Source organism: Phyllobates terribilis, unplaced genomic scaffold (genome assembly GCF_046119375.1).
Source record: "Phyllobates terribilis strain yellow unplaced genomic scaffold, ASM4611937v1 Scaffold_1__5_contigs__length_1240528914, whole genome shotgun sequence".
In the NCBI taxonomy this organism is placed as follows: Eukaryota; Metazoa; Chordata; class Amphibia; order Anura; family Dendrobatidae; genus Phyllobates; species Phyllobates terribilis.
Genome location: NW_027362761.1, coordinates 363016288 through 363039638, shown reverse-complemented (window position 1 = coordinate 363039638; position 23351 = coordinate 363016288). Strand labels below are relative to the sequence as shown.

At 49.4% G+C, this 23351-nt stretch overlaps 1 protein-coding gene across 1 annotated transcript; it reads left to right on the top strand.

Annotated features, from left to right (window-relative positions):
* The first annotated feature begins 1713 nt into the window (after nucleotides 1-1713).
* On the top strand, nucleotides 1714-4267 carry LOC141265237 (speriolin-like). Its single transcript, XM_073678099.1, has 6 exons — nucleotides 1714-2052; nucleotides 2272-2313; nucleotides 2700-2741; nucleotides 2827-2969; nucleotides 3394-3678; nucleotides 4214-4267. The coding sequence occupies exons 1-6, from the start codon at nucleotides 1854-1856 to the stop codon at nucleotides 4265-4267; spliced, it is 765 nt and encodes a 254-aa protein (XP_073534200.1). The 5' UTR covers nucleotides 1714-1853.
* The last annotated feature ends 19084 nt before the right edge of the window (nucleotides 4268-23351 follow it).

Here is a 23351-nt window from a genome sequence, read left to right as displayed (position 1 = left end):
CATTCACCATCCAACCTGATGGAACTGAAGAGGATCTGCAGGGAAGAATGGAAGACGATCCCCAAATCCAGGTATGAAAAACTTGTTGCATCATTCCCAAGAAGACTCATGGCTGTACTAGCTCAAAAGGATGCTTCCACTCAATACTGAGCAAAGGGTCTGAATACTTATGACCATGTGATATTTCAGTTTTCCTTTTTAATAAATTTGCAAAAATATCTACATTTCTGTTTTTTTCTCAGTCGAGATTGGGGTGCAGAGTGTACGTTAATGAGAAAAAAAAATGAACTTTTTAGAATTTACTAAATGGCTGCAATGAAACAAAGAGTGAAAAATTTAAAGGGGTCTGAATATTTTCCGTACCCACTGTACCTCCGAAACAGTATATACACCCCCACACAAACAGTATATACCCCTCAAAGTAAATTCCCCCACACACACTGAGTATATACATCCTCACAGTAAATACCCCCAAAGTATATACCCCCCACGTACACACACAGAGTATATACACCCCCAAAGTAAATACCCCCAGAGTATATACCCCCCACCTACACACACTATATACACCCCCACAGTAAATATCCCCCACACAGATTATATACACTGCCACATTAAATCCTCCCCACACCCACCCACAGTATATACCCCCCACACACAAAGTATATATACCCCCACAGTAAATACACACACAGTATTTACCCCTCACACACAGAGAATATATAAATATACACCACCACAGTAAATCCACACACACACGGTATATACCCCCCACACACAGAGTATATATACCCCCACAGTAAATATACACACACAGAATATACGCCCACAATACATATACACACACACAGTATATTCCCCCACAGTAAATATATACACACACAGTATATACCCCCACAGTAAATATATACACATACACACACACATAGTAAATCTCTCTCCCCCCCTCCATGTAATCTTCGGTGTCTTCAGCTCCAGTGTGAAGCACCTACCACCACCGATGCTCTTCGCGCTGGGTGCCGGTGAGTGACGTCAGTAGCGTGATAACATGACCTGATCACGCTGCTGGCGTCGCTCTGACCCGCAGGGGTCAGAGCTTCAATTGTACTTGGTCTGAGAGATGCAATGGCAATCACTGAGCGCCGGCGCACTGCAGCTTCTCTGAGCTGGGTGTCAGCTTGACACCCTGGTCAGAGAACGTCCGAATCCCGGTTCGGGGGGCGGCAGAACCCAGCCGCTGGGGGAGACACCTCGGACCACCACATTAGGCGGCCCGACTGCACCCCCCTGCCGGCTTGCTGCTCTCGTGAGTATTTTGTTGATTTTTATTTTTTAATCTGACATACGGTTCCAGAGATATCGGCCTTTTTATTTGGTGTGTTCATTATGCTAATTTTTATAGTCTTAATCAAGGGGGCATTGCTCATAGGAATCCCTGGAATTACGGTTAGAAACACCCTTTTGGTGAAAATCAAAAAATAAAGCATACCAGTGCACACTAAATAAAAAGTCCCATTTCTTTAAAATATGGCGGATGTAAAAAAAAAGAAAAGAAAACATTAGAAGTTACAAAACAAAAATATATAATTGCATTGGATTCTAAACTTTCTACAATTAATACTGTTAAGATGATATTCCTGTGGTCACACATAATACAAGTCATAGACTTAGTGTTCCAATGTTGTGAATTCCTATTGGCTGCAATGAACGATGAGCTCATAACCAGGTTCCAATGGCATGGCTGATGACATCACAGAACTTATAATATTAGCTTCCCGAGTGTTCCATCACATACATTAGCCTGGTGAAGAAAATCTGTGAAGACGTCTTCAGGAGCTTCTGCATATTACAACATGGACAATACTAGTATAAATTCTTGTGATGAAGAAGCCTTCAACACCGAGAGCAGGCGTCTATTATCAGAGAATGCTCAACTGCGACAACTGATGGGGTTAATGCAGGAAAACGTGGAGCTGCGCTGTACTTTAAAAGAACATGAGAGAAAAGCTCAAATCCTGACACCGCCAGGAAAACATAAGAAATACCACAAGGGTAAGACTGGGATAACACAAAGCGGATTTCCCCCAAATCAAAAATTGCAATGGGCGGATGTTTGAAGTTTCCTAAAGTGATTGGTGGAATCTTGGTCAATAATGTTTAGAATGGTTTAGATTAGTGGACACTTTCACCTTTTATTCATTCTCATCAGTAAATGTGAATTTCTAAGGTTATCTTGTATTAGTCATAGGAAGCCCAATTTTTGTATTCTAGACATGAAAGACAAGAAAAAAACAGACATGTTGCAACATCGATGTGAGTAATATATAAATTGTTTTCTTGATACCTGATATTTTGTATATTACTCTATAGTTAAGATACAATTTTTGAAAATTGCATCTGGCCAGGATCATTATTACAATGACCCTACATTGTTTAGGTAGAACCTGACTTTTTTAGGTAGATCTTATAATTCAGGGTTTATCATGAAGTAACTGTAACGGGGTTCCCATCTACAATGTAACATACATGATTTGGGGGTCTAATTTTGTGGCAGGTGAACCTGTCGGGCACCCTCAGGCTTCAAGCCCTGAGTAGGACTTTTACCTGTTTATCTTATCCCGGGTGTATGGTTACAATCATGGGGATTTTATCATTTATGTTTATTACAGACAACTAATTTTATTATTTATATCTTCTAGACCCCAAAGAAGAAGGAGTGGTCAATTCACTCCCACTTCCAGGTGACAAATCCTATACCATTAGTCTCAATATAAACCAATGTAGGGATTTGATATAAGCCTAATTATTACTATTGAACTTTTACAGACCCTGAAAAAGTTAAGACATGTCAGCGTATTGTTGGCGAGATCGCCTTTCAGCTGGACCGCCATATACTCTGTGCCATCTTCCTAGAACAACAACGACTGTACGGATACAGAGTAGCTGATATAAAAGAGAAGATTTTACAGGTGAGAAACCTAAAATTATTATTAAAATAGATATTTAAAGTCCAAGTTCACAAGGGAGCACATTTTACAAGTTATAGAATTATTCTACAAAAAGATAATTTTGCAATGAAATCTCATGATTTGATTGTATTGGTCCAGAGTCAGAGCCTGTCCAATAATTTAGAGATGTATTAATTTTGCAACTCACAGAGCTGAAATCTCCCATCATTCCTTTCTTATTCAGTTTCTGTACAGATCTTGCGATGGATTGCATTTTTGGAAGTGTAGTCTTTCCATCAAATTGATGAAGAAAAACAAGCTATCCCTTTGCATTATAAACATTTATCTAGACACAAATGTCTGTCAGCATGCTCGCCAACAGTTTCCAAAGACTAGCCATATTGTGATTACCCCAGAAAATTAAATGTCCATTTTATGATTACAGGTGACCACGAATCCATTAACCGGTAAAGTAGAGGAGAACTCAAGATCCGAGCTGTTCCAGCGCTACCACCACACCATGGATCAGCTGAAGACGATGGGCTATAATCCTGCAGTGCACCCTCACTTTGCAGAGCACTTAATCAACACCTATGGGATCACGAAGGATAGAAATGCAATACGTGAAGATTTATCCTGCTGTAAAGACCCACAATACCTAAACAAGATGATAGCAGAATGCATGCCATGTGACGAAGTGAAGGACATCACAATAATCCTCCAGTGTCTGGTATATTTCACGAGACAGGATGGAAAATCTATTTTCAGATGGAGTTGCCATTCATCACCAAATCACATATAATAAATACTCCCATCTGAGAATAAAAAAGTGTCTGATGTAATTTAATAAAATGATCACAAATGGATCCTGTTTATTAAAGACAATTATAGAAAATTACCCTCAAGGTTTGTGCCCCACTAGCACATGGAAATCTTACTTAGATTGCTGCCATATTGTGCTTAAAGGGAACCTGTCAGCTGATAGTTGCTGCCCAAACCGCAGCATGCATCAGCCAGTGGCTGTATTATCCCAGCCAGTCTCTGCCCACATGCGCATATAGAAGAGATTACCGGAGGCGCTCCCGTGGATAATGATAGAGAGTCCACTGTAAGTTTAGTGGAAACGTGCCAATAGGCTCGCAGGTGACTGCTCAAAAGCGCATAGGTTCAAGATATAAAAATTTATTTGGAATTAAAACCCTCTCAAGAGATGAGTGTTTGACATATAATAGCATATAATGACACTACGCGTTTCTGCTCTCAAGGAGCCTTCATCAGGTGCACCTGATGTGGGGGTGCACCTGATGAAGGCTCCTTGAGAGCAGAAACGCGTTGTACCATTGTATGCTGTTATATGTCAACCACTCATCTCTTGAGAGGTTTTTAATTCCAAATAATTTTTTATATCTTGAACCTATGCGCTTTTGAGCAGTCACCTGCGAGCCTATTGGCACGTTTCCACTAAACTTACAGTGGAGTCTCTATCATTATCCACGGGAGTGCGTCCGGTAATCTCTTTCACAAACCCACGTGGAGGCAACCTGTCGGGCCAGGACAAGGTGTGCAAACACGGCTTTCGGATGAGCGGCAGACCGTTGGTGGAGACCCTGTAAAACATTTTATTAAATCTCTACTAGAGTTGTGCCTGGATCTGCACAACCCACAAAGGTGAGCCTCTCCCGTTACCTTATCAAAATTCTATATGTGATGTTATTTACTGCGCTCAGATAGCACTCCTTTCTTCTCCCAGTTTTTTTTATCTTTCTTACTGCCCAGATTTTCTCCACATGCGCATATAGGCAGACACTAGTCACTGTCATCGGACAGGAAAAAGCCGCAGGGGACTCGACTGTACGACTTGTCAATAGAGCGGCTCGGTCCCCAGCGGCTATTAAAAGTATGTTTTTCTCTGAAATGCTGCAGCATGATTAAAGAACATGTATGCAAGTACCATTATGAGAATGAAGTGATTAACCAAAGCCAGAATGGGTTTGTAACTAATAAGTCGTGTCAGACTGCCACTGGTGTGTCAGATGTAACAGACAGTCGCTTTGCATCTGGCTGCAGAAGGTCACTGCGTTTGGCATTGCAGAGACCTTCTTCTTCCTTCTGACTTTTGGATCCAGCAGCGACCTCCTTCCAGCTCTGATTGACACACCCTGGTCTGGGTGTTTGTAAGCTCTCGGTCTGCTTCAGGGAGTCGACGGTGGTATTCTCATTTTCGCTTGTGAAGGCTTGGCGCTATAGCAGTCGGCTAGCTTTCTCTTTGGTGCCCTTGGAGGACGTTTGGCGTTATCCCTCTGGTGTCAGTCGCCTAACTTACTCTTTGGTGCACTTGGAGGACGCTTGGCGTTATCTCTCTGATGTCTGCTCAAGCTATGTTTTCCCCCTTTGTCTCCCTTGTTGCCTTTAGTTTATAGTAGGGACTGACCAGTGCTCACCCACCCCCTCCCTATCTAGGGCCTAGCTCTAGGGATATACAGGGCATAGGTTTCCTGCTTAGCGATTGGTGTGGAACCAATATAGGGATGGTAGGGCAGGCAGGATGTTATTAGATCTGCATAGGGGTCGCTACTCCACCTTACCCTAGTATTTGGGCTTCCTTCCCCTCATCCCTTTGTGTTGCACTTAGTCTTTCCCACTGTGTGCGTGACACTAACTTAATTTCCTTCTATGACAGAATAACTGACCAGGTGGATCAGGGAAGCACAGTAGATAGAATATATATTGACTTCAACAAAGCATTTGACAAAGTATCTCATACCATCCTTATTGAAAAAATGACCATGGAATGGTCAGCAACAGAATGGTTTTTAACAGGGAGAAATGAACAGTTCTACATCTGGGCAAGAAAAATGAAAAAAGCATATACAGAATGGGAGAAATAGGGCTAAGCAACAGCACAGGTGAAAAAGACTTGGGTATACTAATAGATCACAGACTGCACATGAGTCAACAGTGTGAGGCAACAGCAAAAAAGGCAAACACAATTCTTGGTTTCATTAACAAAAGCATAGTGTCTAGATTACGTGAAGTAATTATCCCCCTCTACTCCTCTTTGGTCAGACCTCATCTGGAATACTGTGTCTAGTTCGGGGCACATTTTTAAAAAGACATTGAAAAACTGGAGCAAGTTCAGAGAAGAGCTACCAGGATGGTGACCGGTCTACAAACAATGTCCTATGAGGAACAGTTAGAGGATTTGGGAATGTTTAGATTGCAAAAGAGAAGACTGAGAGAAGACTTAATAACTTTCTACAAATATCTGCAGGGATGTCACACTGTAGAGGCAGCTTTTTTTCTCATTTGTATAAAGAAAGACTAGAAGCAATGGGATGAAACTCAATGGGAGAAGATACAGATTAGATATTGGAAAAAACTTTTTGACAGTGAGGTGATTAATGAGTGGAGCAGGCGGCCACGAGAGGTGCTGAGTTCTCTCTCAATGGAAGTCTTCAAACAGAGTCTGGACAGACATCTGTCTGATATGGTTTAGTGAATCCTGCATTGAGCAGGGGTCTGGACACGAGGACCCTGGTGGTCCCTTCCAACTTCAACAGTCTATGATTATATGACAAACATACCTAGCTGGATAATACAGCCAGTGGTTGATACCTTCTGCTCACAGTTTGGGCAGCATTTATCAGCTAACATGTTCCCTTTAAACTTGTATTTGAAATGTAAAAATTTTTTATTCCTACTACCGTCCATTGGTTAGGTCTCATAATCAAGCCTCGCTCCATTTACTTGAATGTGGGTAATGTGCAATACCAGACAATGCCCATAGATAAGAATATACATTTTGTTGAAGTTTCAAGGGTGAGATGTATATAAAAAAAGATATTTCTTACTGTATGGGTAGCAGAATTTGCACATGCACATTTAGACCTGATTCACAAAATAGTGCTAGGGCAGTATGAGGTATGGTTGTACACATGGGTGCAGCTACAAGTGGCACAGATAAGAGTGGCACTGTATCCTTGACCCCACCAGATACAGTGGAGGACAATGACTCCGAAGCTCAGCTGGAGGATTGGTGTCAACAGCTCCATGTTGGGACTGACGCCACTCCTGTCCATCAAAAACACGGTGTCTACAGAGTGGTTCAGGAGTATGAACAAGTGTTTAGTAAACACCAACTTGATTTTGGAAGGGTCAAAGGGGTCCAACACCACATACCCACCGGTAACCATCCACCCATTAAGGAGCGTTACAGACCGGTACCACCAGCAAATTACCAAAAAGCCAAGGAAATGTTGCATGACATGAAAAAGGCAGGGGTAGTAAGAGATAGCTGTAGCCCCTGGGCAGCTCTCCTCGTCCTGGTCAGAAAGAAGGACGGTAGCATGAGGATGTGTGTAGATTATAGACAAATTAATCGAATAACACATAAAGATGCATACCCTTTGCCCCGTATAGAGGAATCCCTGGCTGCATTAAAATCTGCCAATTACTTCTCTACATTGGATCTCACTAGCGGGTACTGGCAAGTCTCTGTTGCTGAGGAAGACCGGGAGAAGACAGCCTTCACCACCCCGATGGGACTGTGCGAATTCAACAGCATGCCGTTTGGACTCTGCAACGCACCCGGAATGTTCCAGAGATTGATGGAGTGTTGCTTGGGACACCGGAACTTTGAGACAGTGCTGCTGTATCTGGATGAAGTTATCGTGTACTCGAGGACGTATGAAGACCATCTGAAGCAACTGGCGGAGGTATTTGAAGAATTGTCCCAGTATGGGATGAAACTAAAACCTTCTAAATGCCACTTGCTTAAGCAGAAGGTTCAGTATCCGGGACACATAGTCAGCTCAGAGGGAGTAGCGCCAGACCCGGAGAAGGTCACTGCCATCCAGAAGTGGCCTGAACCGAAAAACATCAAGGGAGTACGGCAATTCCTGGGACTGGTCGGGTACTACAGGAGGTTCATAAAGGACTATACCAAAAAGGTAGCACCTCTACAAGACCTCCTGGTAGGACAGTCCAAAAGAGGAAAGAGTCCCCCATTCCAGTGGGGCAAAGAGCAGACTGAGTCCTTTGCATCAATGAAGGAAGTCCTAAACGGTGAAGAAATCCTGGCTTACCCTGACTACAGCCAGCCAGTTCTGCTGTACACAGACGCCAGCAACGAGGGACTGGGAGCTGTGTTGTCCTAGAAGCAAAATGGCAGAGAAAAGGTAATTGCGTATGCCAGTAGGAAGCTTCGCCCTACTGAGAGGAACCCGGAGAATTACAATTGCTTCAAGCTGGAGTTCCTGGCCTTAGTCTGGGCTATCACTGAAAGGTTCAAGCATTACCTAGCCTCAACGAAATTCACAGCCTTTACTGACAATAATCCCTTGACACACCTGGAGAAAGCAAGGTTGGGAGCCATGGAACAGCGTTGGGTGGCCAGACTGTCGAATTATCAGTTCACCATCAAGTATCCGGCAGGTCAGAAGAACACCAATGCCGATGCCCTGTCAAGGATGCCCCACCAGTCAGACACCGAGGATGAAGTGGATGATTTAGAGGAAGTTGAATTACCTGCTTTCCACCGAAGCGGAGTGGTCCACGAGCAACACGCCACCAGAGGACGTCATGGAAGGACGCCAAACCATCTACCTCATCACAGCTGGAAGGAGACCCAGGACAGTGACCCGGTTGTCAGCCTCATCAAAAGACTGATAACCCAACCCAAGAAGGTTCTCACCTGGAGAAGGATGCTCCTCCACAAGCCAAAAACCTGTGGAATGAGAGAAGCCGGCTGTTCATCTACAGAGAGAAGCTGTGCAGAAGGTATATCAACCCCAAGACTCATCAAATGGTGTGGCAGATTGTTGTACCAAGGACTGATATCCAGATGGTGTTGGAGGCCTACAACAACCAAGCAGGTCACTTTGGCTGGAAGAAGCTGCAAACCCAGCTGAAGGACCATTTCTATTGGGTTGGAATGCGGAGCTCCATAGAAAGGTGGTGCCGGAATTGTGGGCCCTGTAGCCTCAGAAGGAAAGACTACGACAGCCAGAAAGCACCCTTGCACTCCATCAAAACAACCCAGCCCCTGGAGATTGTCACTCTGGATCACGTCAAGCTGTCACCCAGCATGTCAAGCTATTGCTATGCACTGACCATGGTGGATCATTATTCCCGGTTCCTGGTGGTAGCCCCTGTCAAGGATCTGACAGCAGAAACTGCAGCAAGAACGTTTCAAGCATACTTCTGCAGGCCCCATGGATACCCGCACAAAGTGCTGACGGATCAAGGCCCTGCCTTTGAAGCCGAGCTGTTTAAAGAATTCTGTCATCTGTATGGGTGCAAGAAGATCCGGACTACGCCGTATCACCCTCAGACCAATGGTTTGTGTGAGAAAATGAACAACATCATCATAGACCTGCTGAAAACCTTACCCTTGGAAGAAAGGAACCAGTGGCCAGACAAACTACCTGACCTGGTAGATCTGTGCAATCACATAACTGTGAGTTCTACTAATTGTACCCCAGTGGGAAAGAGAGCCCTACACTGTGCTAAACTCCAGATTTGACAACAGTAAAACCTGCCTGATTAGTAAGGATGGAGGTAAGACAACCGCAACAGTCTCAAGAGACCATTTGAAAGTGTGCCCAGGTCTACTGAAGACAACGGAGGAAGAAGTACCTCTTATAGCATCGGAAGAACCCAAGGAAGATGTGCTTCACACAGTTCTAGGAGATTTCCCTGTGGACTGAGCCCAACTTGATGGAGCAGTTATTATACCAGTAATACACTTCTATCAACCACAAGAAGAACCTGTGAGCGCTCTAGAGGAACCTGCTCAAGAACAGGAAGAGTCCCCAGTCAGAGGAGGATCACCCGTTGAAGCAGAGCCTGCAGGCCCAGTGGATAGTGCACTTGCCAGTCCCATAGAGAGATTAAGGCAGTTTTATAATCTACCAGCACGTATACCTGCTAGATTAACAGAACGTGCATGCACAGACACTAGTAACACCCCAGTGCTACGAAGGTCCACACGCAGCACACAAGGCCAAATCCCTGCCAGGTTTAGGGATTAAAATACAAAGTGCCTAAAGTATAAATAGTTACCCAGTTGGGTATTGCCTATTGTTTATTGTATGAACTGAAATAATATGTGCAGGGGTGGATTAAGAGTAGCCAGGGCCCCGGGCAGTTTAGAAGGTGTGGGCCCCCCCACAGGTACCCGATGTATCACGTGACATGTCACATGATCCCCTTTGATAGATCATGTGATAGGTCATGTGACTAACACAGATGCTTTGGTGACATCTGTAGACGGAAAATTATGGAAACATTTTTCCATTATGTACACAGCCCTATACATAACATAGCGCTATATATAGTAGAGCAGCGGTGGGAGATTAATTTCCTTGAGGGGCCACATGAGAAACCATGACTGTTGTGGAAGGTGAATCAATAGGCTGAAATTAATTCTGCTCAATATTAATAATATTAACAAAATAATAAAAAAATATATTAATTGTATGACTCAGGCTATGTGCCCACGATGCAGAAATGCTCCGGATTTTTCCTGAGTGTTTCTGCATCTTCCTGGCAGAAAAAACGCATGCGGATTGTACATGCGGATTGTACATGCGGATTGTACATGCGTTTTCCTGCCAGGGACATGTGGATGTGAAGCGTTCTTCACATGCATTTCCGCATGCGAGTTGACAAGCACTTTCCAAGCGATTTTAGCATCACTTAGAAAGTGCTTATCAACTTGGTCACACTATATAAATCCATGCAACCGGCATGGATTTATATACTGTGATGAAAAGAATGTTTAAAAATAAAAAATAAATCTATACTTACCTTCTGATGGCCCCTGGAGTCTTGCTTCTCTCCATTCTCCCTTGTCGGGAGATTGCGGTACACTGATGGACCTGCCGACGTCAGCGTTGAGTGACCCGTCACATGACTATGACATCAGCGCAGGTCCTTCAGTCCATCGCGATCTGCCGGCATGAGAGGAATGCGCCCCAGGGGCCGCCAGAAGGTAAATATAACATTTATTTTTTATTTTATTCTTTTTTTCACAGTTTCTATGGTACCCGGATCCGGAGGAGAGTCTCCTGTCCTCTAGACCTGGGCACCATCCGCACATTGAAACGCGTGGATTCCGCATCTACATATGCAGTGATGCGTAATCCATGCATTCCAATGCAAGTAAATGGCGGCGAAAACGCACAAATAATTGGTAGTGCTGCAAATTTTTCCTCAATGATAATCCGCAGCGGAAATTTCCGCAGCATGTGCACAGCAACCACGCGTTTTTTAAGCGTTTCTGCAGCGTTTTTGCCGCTGCGGAAACGCGTAAACACATCATGGGCACAAAGCCTTAATATTGAGCAGAATTAAGTATGCTGACATCCCCCTATATACAGTTTGAGCCCCCACATAACTCCCTAGATACAGTATGAGTCCGCACATAGCACTCTAGATACAGTATGAGCCCTCACATAGCTCCCTAGATACAGTATGAGCCCGTACATTGCTCCCTAGATACAGTATGAGCCCGAACATAGCTCCCTAGATACAGTATGAGCCCGAACATAGCTCCCTAGATACAGTATGAGCCCGCACATAGCTCCCTAGATACAGTATGAGCCCCCACATAGCTCCCTAGATACAGTATGAGATCCCGCATAGCCCCTATATACAATATGAGCCCTCACATAGCCTCCTATATATAGTATGAGCCCCACATAGCTTCTTATATACAGTATGAGCACCCACATAGCTCCCTATATACAATATGAGCCCGTACATATCTCCCTTCTCTGATCGATTGTCGGTTCCACAGCCAGCTCAGAGAATGGTCTAATGCAAAATGCAGCTACCTGGGAGACACCTCTGACCACCGCATGAGGTGGCTCGAAGGCACCCCCCTGACGGCTGTACCCAGGTCACATGCCCCCCCTGATTCCCCTAGGTATGGCCCTGTATAGTTTATATGACAATACATGACTGGTATCTATAGTATAATCAGGGATGTATCCTTCTGCCAGAAGCCTCTATAGATTGTGCAAGCGCAATACCTGCGCAGTCTGGCCACAGACAGAAAGACACATCCACATCCCAGACAGGGATGAGGAGTGTGGCGCCGGAGATCGCGGTATGCATAAGCACTGAGCGCATACCGCGATCTCCGGCACCATAAACACATACGTGTTCGGTCCTGTCATCTCTGGAGAGGCCAGGTGAGGAGTGCGGCGCTGGCGCCGATTTCCGGCGCTATTTTAGTGAAGACAAATATGAACAGTGTCTTCGACAAAATGGACAGCGTGGTATGCGCATGCGCGTACTTTGGAACCATTTTGTTAAATACACTCTGCACATTTGTATTCATTAAAATGAAACCAGATATCGCACTATGCGGACATGTGGAGCATGGACCAGAGTGAGGGGGGAGCATATACCAGAATGGGGGGAAGCATGTACCAGGATGGGGGAGCATATACCAGGATGGGGGGAAGCATGGACCAGGATGAAGGAGCATACACCAGGATGGGGAAGCATACACCAGCATGGGGGAGCATATACCAGGATGGGGGACCAGGATGGGGAAGCAAATACCAGGATGGGGGAGCATATACCAGGATGGGGAAGTATACACCAGGATGGGGGAACATATACCAGGATGGGAGACCAGGATGGGGAAGCATACACCAGGATGGGAGACCAGGATGGGGGAGCATATACCAGGATGGGGAAGAATATACCAAGATGGGGGACCAGGATGGGGAAGCATATACCAGGATGGGGGACCAGGATGGGGGAGCATATACCAGGATGGGGGGAGCATATACCAGGATGGGGGACCAGGATGGGTGTAATGCACACGCCCGGACTGACTGGCGTGTGCGTGTATATGTAGTGATTCCATTGGACCGTACCGGAGAGTGAATGCCTGGAGGGGCGTAACTAAGTATCCACCCGATCCGACCAAGGTCACACGACGGCATACGACGCCAGTGCACCAAGGAGGGACCAAGCAGAGGGACCAGGTGCTACTCCAGGTCAGACCCCGGACACGGCTGTTGACCCACACCGGGGAATACAGGAATAGGCAGGTTAGGCTGGCACACAGACTGGTGGGTGCAGGCAGACACGGCAGGTATGCAGACGGGTGGATGCTGGCAAGCACGACTGGTATGCAAACAGGGAGGTACTGGCAGGTACGACCGGTATGCAGGCAGGTGGATGTTGGTAAGCACGACTGGTATGCAGGCAGGGAGTTACTGGCAGGTATGACAGGTTGGAGCACAGAGTGGATAGGACCCAGTACAGACTGGGACTCAGGAACAGAACCGCAGATGTGGTGGACAAACACAGCAGAGTGAGGCCGCCCGGAGCGGCGAGCAAGAGCAGAGTAAGACGAGACCGCCTGGAGCGGTGAGCAAAGGGTCAGAGCAGAGCGAGACTGCCGGAGCAGCGAGCAAAGGGTCAGAGCAGAGCGAGAGTGCCGGAGCAGCGAGCAAAAGGTCAGAGCGGAGCGAGACTGCCGGAGCAGCGAGCAAAGGGTCAGAGCGGAGCGAGACTGCCGGAGCAGCGAGCAAAGGGTCAGGGCAGACAAGAACCGCCGGAGCGGTGAACAAGGCAGAGCAGGCAGAAACCGCCGGAGCGGCGAGTAAGGCAGGGAAGAGGGGACAGGGCTCTGTTCACACGGAACAGACAGGAAGGGAAAGGCAGAACCAGATACCCACAGGGTACTTGCAGTGAAGTAGCGAGTGGACCACAAACTCACAAACGGAAGTCCAGTGACAACGAGCAGGAGTTAGGTACGAGTTCAGACTCTGCAGAAAAAGGGAAGATATGGGCGTAGAGAGAAACGGGAAACAGGCTGGAAGAAGGTTAGGGCAGGAAAAGATGCAGACAACAGATCTAGGTATACGGCCCCTAGAGGGCAGAAGGAACAGGCTAAGAGCGTGTTCACACGGGCCTGGAAATACAGCCTCCAGGAAAGGCAGCTGGCTAGAGAACACAGACAGGACTCAGTTCAGACATGGGAACTGATACCGCAAGGCAGGAAACAAAGACAGGACCTGGCACATCAGTGACAAGACGCCAACTGACAGAACAAGATGATCAGGCAAGGATTACAGGGAGGAGCTGGGTTAAATACCAGGTGACAGACAGCAATAGGCTGAGGAAGCATCAGGGGTGTGTCTGCAGTAGCTATAAGAAACAGGAAGTTCAGCGGGCGTCGCCCTAAGCAGACAGAGCAGAGCAAAGCAGACCATATGGAAAGAAGCCAAAGTGATAGTCTGGACTGGAAATCAAGTGCGCGCTCTTGCACAGTGGGAGATGGACCACTATGCAAGTGACGCGCCCCTGGGCCTGTGTCGCGCTGCGGTGCGCACGCGGGAGCTTACCCGGAGCCGGATCCGTGGAGGGTTGTAATCTCGTGGCGGTGACCCGGTCCGTGCCCAGGGAGTCAAACTAGACGGCAGTCTATTAGTAGTAAATAGTTGATGACTACGCCACCCGTTGAGTGCAGCCAGGAAGCTGCTGCTGCAGGGCAGACCGCTGAGGCCGGTGGTAGGATTGTGCAGCGTGATAGTATAACCCCCAACGGGAGGGGTATGGCCTCAGGGCAGCCGACGTGGATGATGGGGGTAGCAGGAACCACTCAGAGACGGTACGGTGTAGTTCAGGGTCTTTACTGGTAACAACGACAGACCCTCCCGGAGTACTTGCTAGCAAACGGGGCCTGGTCAGTCTTTGAGCAGATGGGATCTCCCCTGGCCAGGCGTAGTTGTAGGCCTCCCAAACTGACTGTACTCTTCTGGCTACCTTGCTAGAAGCTGATGTAAGTAGCCCACGTCCCTGAGTGTACCGTGTGGTGCTCACCCGTATGGCCGGTGACTCGGGGCCTTCTAATGGCTTCCGCTCCACGATGGCGGTGCTGGTCCCACGCGTGTGACCGTGCCTTCGGGCTTCTGGGCCAGAGGACTTGAAATCCCCTGCCCGACGGATTCTGCTGCTGGGTAGGAGTTAGTCCCCACAGCCTCGGACTCCGGGTCCGGTAAAGAATCTTCTTAGTCAGGGCGAGCTCTGTAGCTGCCAGCCCCTGACTCCTTGTAACTCTGCTGTTTCCTATGCTGCTTCTCTTCTCCACTCTCCTTGTCTCACTCACCCTGCCTCAGCCCCGGGTTTATACAGGGGAAGTTCTTCCCCTCCCAAGACTGGGCAGGAGGTGTGGCATGCACAGGATCCCTGACCAAAGGACCTCCCACCTGCTCTCAGACATAATATCTCTATCACTGTGGCAACCAGACCCCTGGGGTGTCACATTCCCCCCTAGTGAAATTTAGTACTCCGGGACTAAACACATTTAGAAAAACATAACAAAGTATAACAATAACAATACTATAAGAAAAACACATAAGATGGTTACGGCATGTCCGCAACCGGATGCAGTCTTTGAAGAAAAGCAAAGGTGTCCATTTCACCAACACAGGGAGACGTAACCAGGTAGGGGTCTGTCCTACCCCGAGTCCTTAACAGTCTCTAGTCCATCCTGGGTTACGCTCCAACTATATACAAGGATTCCCGGTAAATCCACCAAGGTTTCCTAAAAATAACTAGAAACACAAAATTATACACAAGCAACAAGACACAGAAAAACATAAATAAAACAATTTATACACTTTAAATTCTCCAGCGTGCGGGTAACTGGCCTTTAGTGGCCCGAGTGGACCTACGGAGCTGACTGTCTGGCCCTGAACTACAGGGTGTAGGAGCTGTCAAGGGTAAACTGGGCAGCTGTCTACCGGCTCTTTGTCTCACTAGGGGTACGGCAGGCTCACTATAAGCAGAGGGTTGATTCTCCTGTTCTGCTTGTGTGGAGTCTTCTGCCTCCTGGACCGGCTGTTCTTCCAGCTCTACCCGTTGCTCCATAGGTTCTTGGGATGATGGTTGGAGGAAGGTGAGTACGGGTACCACAACTGCACCATTGACTTGAGTCCAAGACTGAGGAAAGTCCCCGAGCACGGTACTAACCATATCTTCCCTTTCTTCCACGGGTCGATGGTCTTCTTGTTCCTCTTCAGGGTTCCTCAGTTGTTCGGGACACTTCTTCAGGTGGTCCCGGGATACAATGGCTGTGGTTTCCCCTCCGTCTTTACTGATGGTACAGACCTTCGGGTTCTCGTGGCTTGAGGGCAGTACGGTGTACGGGTCCTTCTCCCACTGGTCGTCCAACTTGTGGAGCCGTCTCTTCCTCTTCAAGACCTGCTCTCCGGGTACCAGGGGAACAGCGGGAGCATACTGGTTGTAAGTTTTCTCTTGTCTTTCCCTAGCCTGACAGAGACTTCGCTCCACGCTCTCCTGTACTCTCCGATACTGCTGCTGCCTCTCTGTGTCCCAGTCTGTTTCTGGTGAAGTGTCCTCGGGGGTCAGGACTCCCATTTCCAGGTCAACAGGTAACTTACCAGGTCTTGCCCTCATTAGGTAAGCCGGGGTACAGTTGGTGGAACCTACCGGGATGTGGTTGTATAGGTCCACCAGATCGGGCAACTTTTCAGGCCACAGACTGCGTTCTTCCAGGGGCAACGTTTTTAGAAGATCCATTACCACCTGGTTCATTTTTTCACAAAGTCCATTAGTCTGCGGATGGTAGGGTGTCGTCCTTATCTTCCGGCAGCCATACAGATTGCAGAATTCCTGAAAGACCTCCGCTTCAAAGGCAGGTCCCTGGTCCGTCAGCACTTGGTCCGGGTACCCGTGTGGACGGCAGAAGTGCTGCTGGAAGGCTCTAGCTGCTGTTTGAGCCGTTAAGTCCTTGACGGGGACGACAACCAAGAACCGGGAGTAATGATCCACGATGGTTAACGCGTAGACGTAGCCACTTCTGCTTGGGGTCAGTTTTACATGATCCAAGGCTACCAGTTCCAACGGTTGCCGGGTGACGATGGACTGCAGGGGAGTCTTCTGGCTGGCTCGGTCCTTCCTTCTCAGGTTGCACGGGCCACAATCTCTGCACCACTTCTCGATGGTTCCCCTCATGCCTACCCAGTGGAACCGCTCGCGCAGCAGGAACTCCAGCTTTTTCCACCCAAAGTGTCCAGCTCCGTCGTGGTATGCCTCCATCACCATGGCTGCGTCTCTTCGTGGCACCACTACTTGCCAGAGTAATTCATGCGTCCGGGAGTTAACCATTCTGCGGCACAACTTCCCTTTGTAAAGGAACAGTCGACTCTTCTCTGCCCATAGTTGTTTGGCTTCCTCCGGAGCGTCTGGTTCAAGGCGAGCCTCCGGCCGAGTCAGCATCTCCTTCACCAGTCGGACGGCAGGGTCGCTGTCTTGCGTTTCCGCCCAGTTGTAGTGGGGTAAGGGGTTCAACGTAGCAGCCTGCTTACTCCTTACCCGGTGGGAATACTGAATAGTCCCATGACGGTGGAACGCAGGGAGTTCAACTTCTTCCAGTCCCTCCGGATCTTCTCCTCCGTCCGGCAGGTTGGGCATCCTGGACAGGGCGTCCGCGTTGGTATTGGAGCGTCCTGCCCGGTATTTAATTGTGAACTCGTAGTTGGACAGACGGGCCATCCACCTCTGCTCCAGGGCACCGAGTCTTGCCGTGTCCAGGTGTGTCAGCGGGTTGTTATCCGTGTACACGGTGAACCGGGAAGAAGCGAGGTAATGCTTAAAGCGCTCAGTGATTGCCCATACTACGGCCAGGAACTCTAACTTAAATGAGCTGTAATTCTCGGGGTTCCTTTCGGTGGGTCGCAGTTTTCGGCTGGCGTAGGCGATTACTCGTTCCTTCCCCTGCTGGATCTGGGACAGTACGGCTCCTAGCCCGATGTTACTGGCGTCGGTGTAGAGGATAAAGGGCTGGCTATAATCCGGGTACGCCAGGATTTCGTCCCCCGTGAGGGCCATCTTCAGCTGGCGGAAGGACTCTTCTTCCAGCTCTTCCCATTTGAAGGGCGGCTTCTGGTTCTTGGCCTTCCGGGACTGGCCTATCAGGAGGTCCTGCATAGGTGCTGCCTTTTTGGTGAAACCGGGAATAAACCTTCGGTAGTAGCCTACCAACCCGAGGAACTGCCGCACTTCTTTTACGCTGGAGGGGCTTGGCCATCCCTTAATTGCGGTGATCTTATCGGGGTCGGGAGCCACTCCGTCAGCGCTCACCACGTGTCCCAGGTACTGCACCTTTGGTTTCAGGAGGTGACACTTGGAGGGTTTCACCTTTAGGCCGTAACTCGCCAGAGCCTCGAACACTTCCGCCAGGTGTTTCAGGTGGTCCTCATACGTCTTGGAATATACGATGACATCGTCCAGGTACAACAGGACCGTCTCGAAGTTTCTGTGGCCCAGACAACACTCCATTAGGCGTTGGAAGGTTCCTGGTGCGTTGCAGAGTCCGAACGGCATGCAGGTGAACTCGCTAAGTCCCATCGGGGTGGTGAATGCGGTCTTCTCCCGGTCCGCCTCTGCTACAGGAACCTGCCAGTACCCGCTAGTGAGATCCAAGGTAGAGAAGAAGTTAGCAGATCTTAAAGCAGCCAATGACTCCTCTATCCTTGGTAAGGGGTACGCATCCTTGTGTGTGATACGGTTGATTTTCCGGTAATCTACACACATCCTCATGGTGTTGTCTTTCTTTTTGACTAAAACTAATGGGGCTGCCCAGGGGCTACAACTATCCCGGATTACCCCAGCCTCCTTCATATCTCTAAGCATCCCCTTGGCGTGTTGGTAATGTGCAGGGGGTACGGGTCGATACCTCTCTTTTATGGGAGGATGATCTCCCGTGGGGATGCGATGTTCTACCCCCTTGACTCGCCCGAAGTCTAACGGGTGTTTACTAAACACTCTCTCATACTCTTGAACCACCCGATAGACTCCTTGTTTCTGATGTGAGGGAGTGGAGTCAGTACCCAAATGTAGTTGCTGACACCAGTCCTCCATGTCTTTCTTAGAGCCGTTACCTTCCTCCGGGTGAGATGGAGGCAAGGGTTCCACAGATTGTATAGAACTTTGATTAGTGGTATATAATTTGGCTAGCGTGGCATACCGGGGCAGGTACACTTCCCTCTCCCCGATATTTATTATGCGAATGGGCACCCTCCCATGGCGTACATTGACCACCCCCCGTGCTGTCAAAATGGTGGGCCTACTGTCTGAGTAAACTGGTTCTACCATTGCCTGGTAATCTCTACCTCTCAGACCAATAGCTGCCCGGCACCAAATCATCATTTCACTTTTTGGGGGCATGGCAATAGGAAAAGGGTCACACATTCTTACGCTACCAATCTCACCGCCGGAGAGTTCCACTTGTTGCCGTTGCATCAGTGCCCGGATCTCTTTCTGGAGCACCCGCTGCTCGCCGGAGCTGGCATTCTTGGCAACCTGCTGTAAAAGGAAAATCACCTCTGCAAGACAATTTTCAATTACATTAGTTCCTAGAGTTATTTTTGGGTGACTCTCATGTTTATCGATATCTACAATGATCAGTCCCTGTGCGGCCAGTTCGACTCTACCAATTTTGATGGTCACCTCTTTAAATCCGATCTGTGGCACGGGCTGACCATTGCTGGCGATGATACTCAAGTCGTCGTCGGGGTAGCGGGTAATATCCGAGTCATTCCAGTACTGCTTGAAGAGCACGTACGGGATGGTGGTGACCTGTGACCCGGTGTCCAGTAGGGCACTCATGGGAATGCCATCCAGTACCACAGGCAAGACTGGACGTCCTCCCACATATCTGTCGCGCCAGTTCGATGGGCCTGGTGATCTTTTTCCTGGGGGTTGGCCCTCTACCCCAGGTTGTGCCCGTTTAAAGAACAGTACCTTGCCATATGTCCGGGTTGATTGCAGCGGCGGCAGATGGGTCGTCCGTCCTCACTGTATCGGTCACTGGGTCTTCCTCTGGCCGGTGGGGTCCTCCTTGGTCGACGCCACGGGATGTCCTCCGGTCCGGATGCCAGCTGGATCTTCCCTGGGGTGGAAACCTGTAAAGACTGCACAGTTCGGGTTAGCGCAGCAACGCTCTTAGCTAGCTCTTGGACCTGATGGTGTAGGTCTGGAGCCGGGTCATTGTCCAAAGCCTGCGCATCAGCTCCCACAGGCCCTGCTGACAAGGGCGCCGCCTCCTGGTAGTAAGTGGTAGTGGGGCGTCTGTGGGTCACAACGCCACCTGGTGCCGGTTCTCGGAGCACCCGGATGGCTCTGTCCTTGAACTGTGCAAAGTCCAGATGGGGATCCTGTAAGGCCATTGCCCGCAACTGGGTTCGGTGGGCATTGCAATATAAACCCTCTATAAATTGTTCAGTCAACAGCCTGTCCTCGTTTCCCACCCCATCAGGGTCGGTCTGCTTTATGGCCCTCAGGGCCTCTTGTAGGTTTAGTGCATAGTCCCTTATACTCTCATGCGCTCGCTGCTTGCACCCGTAGAATCTAAGCTTAATCTCGGCTGAGGTGCGGGTATCAAAGGTGTCCTTCAGCCGGGTTAGTATCCCTGCGACAGTCTTCCTCCCAGGTGGCCAGGATTTTACTTCCCTTTTGGCTGCCCCGGTTAGTTGGGCCACCAGGATGCTCACTTTTTGCTCTTCTGTGAGGGGGTACACCTGGAAGAGGCTATCCAGCTTTTCTCTAAAGTCATGCAGGGTATGTGACTCCCCTGAGTACTGGGGTAGCCAAGCTGCTCCCGGGATATAGGGCATGGTGAAGGGCATAACTGCAGCAGCGGTAGCGCTGGCGGGGGTTGAGGCAGTGAAGCTCTCCTCCGTATCCGACATCTTCCTCCCCCCTAGTGGACCGTGGCCTACCTTGCGATGATCCTCTTCCGTAGGCCGCGGCTCCGCAGTGGATCGTCAGGGTTGAGGACCTTCCGTCGCGCTCCTGTGACGTCGGCGTCTGCTGGGCTCCTTCCAGGACCTTACGCAACGTCCGGACGTGAGGCGGGGCTTCAGTTCTCGCGCGCTTTCGGAGTCCACGCCCCTCTTCTTCCCGCGCGGCGTCCTCAAGATGGCGTCCAATGGCGGGAAAACTCCACGGATGGCGGGAAGAAGGTCGAAGATGGCGCCGGATGGCGGGAAAACTTCGCGGATGGCGGGAAGAAGGTAGAAGATGGCGCCGGATGGCGGGAAACCTTCACCACTGGTAAGTTTGAACAGTCTTTGCTTTTCAGGCACGCAGTACCCGGTGGTTGCGGGCACGAAATCCTGCCGACTACGCCAAAGTTGACGCGCCCCTGGGCCTGTGTCGCGCTGCGGTGCGCACGCGGGAGCTTACCCGGAGCCGGATCCGTGGAGGGTTGTAATCTCGTGGCGGTGACCCGGTCCGTGCCCAGGGAGTCAAACTAGACGGCAGTCTATTAGTAGTAAATAGTTGATGACTACGCCACCCGTTGAGTGCAGCCAGGAAGCTGCTGCTGCAGGGCAGACCGCTGAGGCCGGTGGTAGGATTGTGCAGCGTGATAGTATAACCCCCAACGGGAGGGGTATGGCCTCAGGGCAGCCGACGTGGATGATGGGGGTAGCAGGAACCACTCAGAGACGGTACGGTGTAGTTCAGGGTCTTTACTGGTAACAACGACAGACCCTCCCGGAGTACTTGCTAGCAAACGGGGCCTGGTCAGTCTTTGAGCAGATGGGATCTCCCCTGGCCAGGCGTAGTTGTAGGCCTCCCAAACTGACTGTACTCTTCTGGCTACCTTGCTAGAAGCTGATGTAAGTAGCCCACGTCCCTGAGTGTACCGTGTGGTGCTCACCCGTATGGCCGGTGACTCGGGGCCTTCTAATGGCTTCCGCTCCACGATGGCAGTGCTGGTCCCACGCGTGTGACCGTGCCTTCGGGCTTCTGGGCCAGAGGACTTGAAATCCCCTGCCCGACGGATTCTGCTGCTGGGTAGGAGTTAGTCCCCACAGCCTCGGACTCCGGGTCCGGTAAAGAATCTTCTTAGTCAGGGCGAGCTCTGTAGCTGCCAGCCCCTGACTCCTTGTAACTCTGCTGTTTCCTATGCTGCTTCTCTTCTCCACTCTCCTTGTCTCACTCACCCTGCCTCAGCCCCGGGTTTATACAGGGGAAGTTCTTCCCCTCCCAAGACTGGGCAGGAGGTGTGGCATGCACAGGATCCCTGACCAAAGGACCTCCCACCTGCTCTCAGACATAATATCTCTATCACTGTGGCAACCAGACCCCTGGGGTGTCACACAAGGACGCCGCCAGGTATTTTACAATGGGGAAGCATATACCAGGATGGGGGAGCATATACCAGGATGGGGGGAGCATATACCAGGACGGGGAAGCATATACCAGGATGGGGGAGCATATACTAGGATGGGGGAGCATATACCAGGATGGGGGAGCAGGATGGGGAAGCATATACCATGATGGGGGACCAGGATGGGGGAGCATATACCAGGATGGGGGAGCATATACCAGGATACGGGGCCAGGATGGGAGAGCATATATCAATAAAAAAGCTCGCCACCCGGGCGTAGAACAGGTTTAATAGCTAGTATGATATACTGTGATACAGACATTAGATGTTATATGCTATACACATTGTTATATCCCATCTGATGTCTGTACCACAGTAAACCATACAGTAATCTATATACTGGATGACATTTTTTGTACACGGGTATACACTGTACTGATCACACTTGGACCAGCCTACAGGACCTCACATATTATATATGGAGCAGTATAGTATGTGACGTCCTGTAGGTTCAGGGTTGATCAGTCAGTGCAGGATCCGCTCTGCTGATGTCTGTGGTCGCTCTGCAGGGGCTCAGGGTGATTTATTGCAGGACTCTGAATTTTCCTGCAGATCTGGTGACTCTGGAGCCGATGACCCAGAGTGACCTGATCTGCAGCAAAGGTCAGACTCCGGCCATAAGTCACACAGGGCCCCAGCAGAGCGGCCGCCGACCTGACACTAAGGGATCCGTGTGAACTCATCAGGAGTGGAGCAGCGTCCTGCAGCCCCCTCCTCTCTCCAGACATCCTGCCCAGGGCCCGACCTCGACCTCGTATTTACCGCCATCCACTGATGCATGAGCTCCTCTCCGGCAGGATGAAGTGAAGAATCTCCAGGCGCTGCTGTGTGATGTCAGTCCTGGAGACACAGCCACAGCGTGCAGGGGGCATGTCTGTCTCCCTGATGCGGCCGGCTGGCATCTAATGGTAATGTGCGGTCCCCCTGCCTCTCCAGAAAATTTATAATGAGGGCGATCTGGCCGTGGGCTCTGCTGGAGTCTCGGGCCCTGTGCGATAGCCCAGATCGTCCTCATTATAATCCACCTATGAATATGTGCGTTTAGTTACCCATCAGGGTACAGAGACTTGTAGGCTGAGGACTGTGAGCAGCCAAGAACTGATCTTGTAAATAGTTGCACTCATCAAAAGTGCCCCCTTATAAGACCACAGAACAAAAACCCGTTTGGCGTG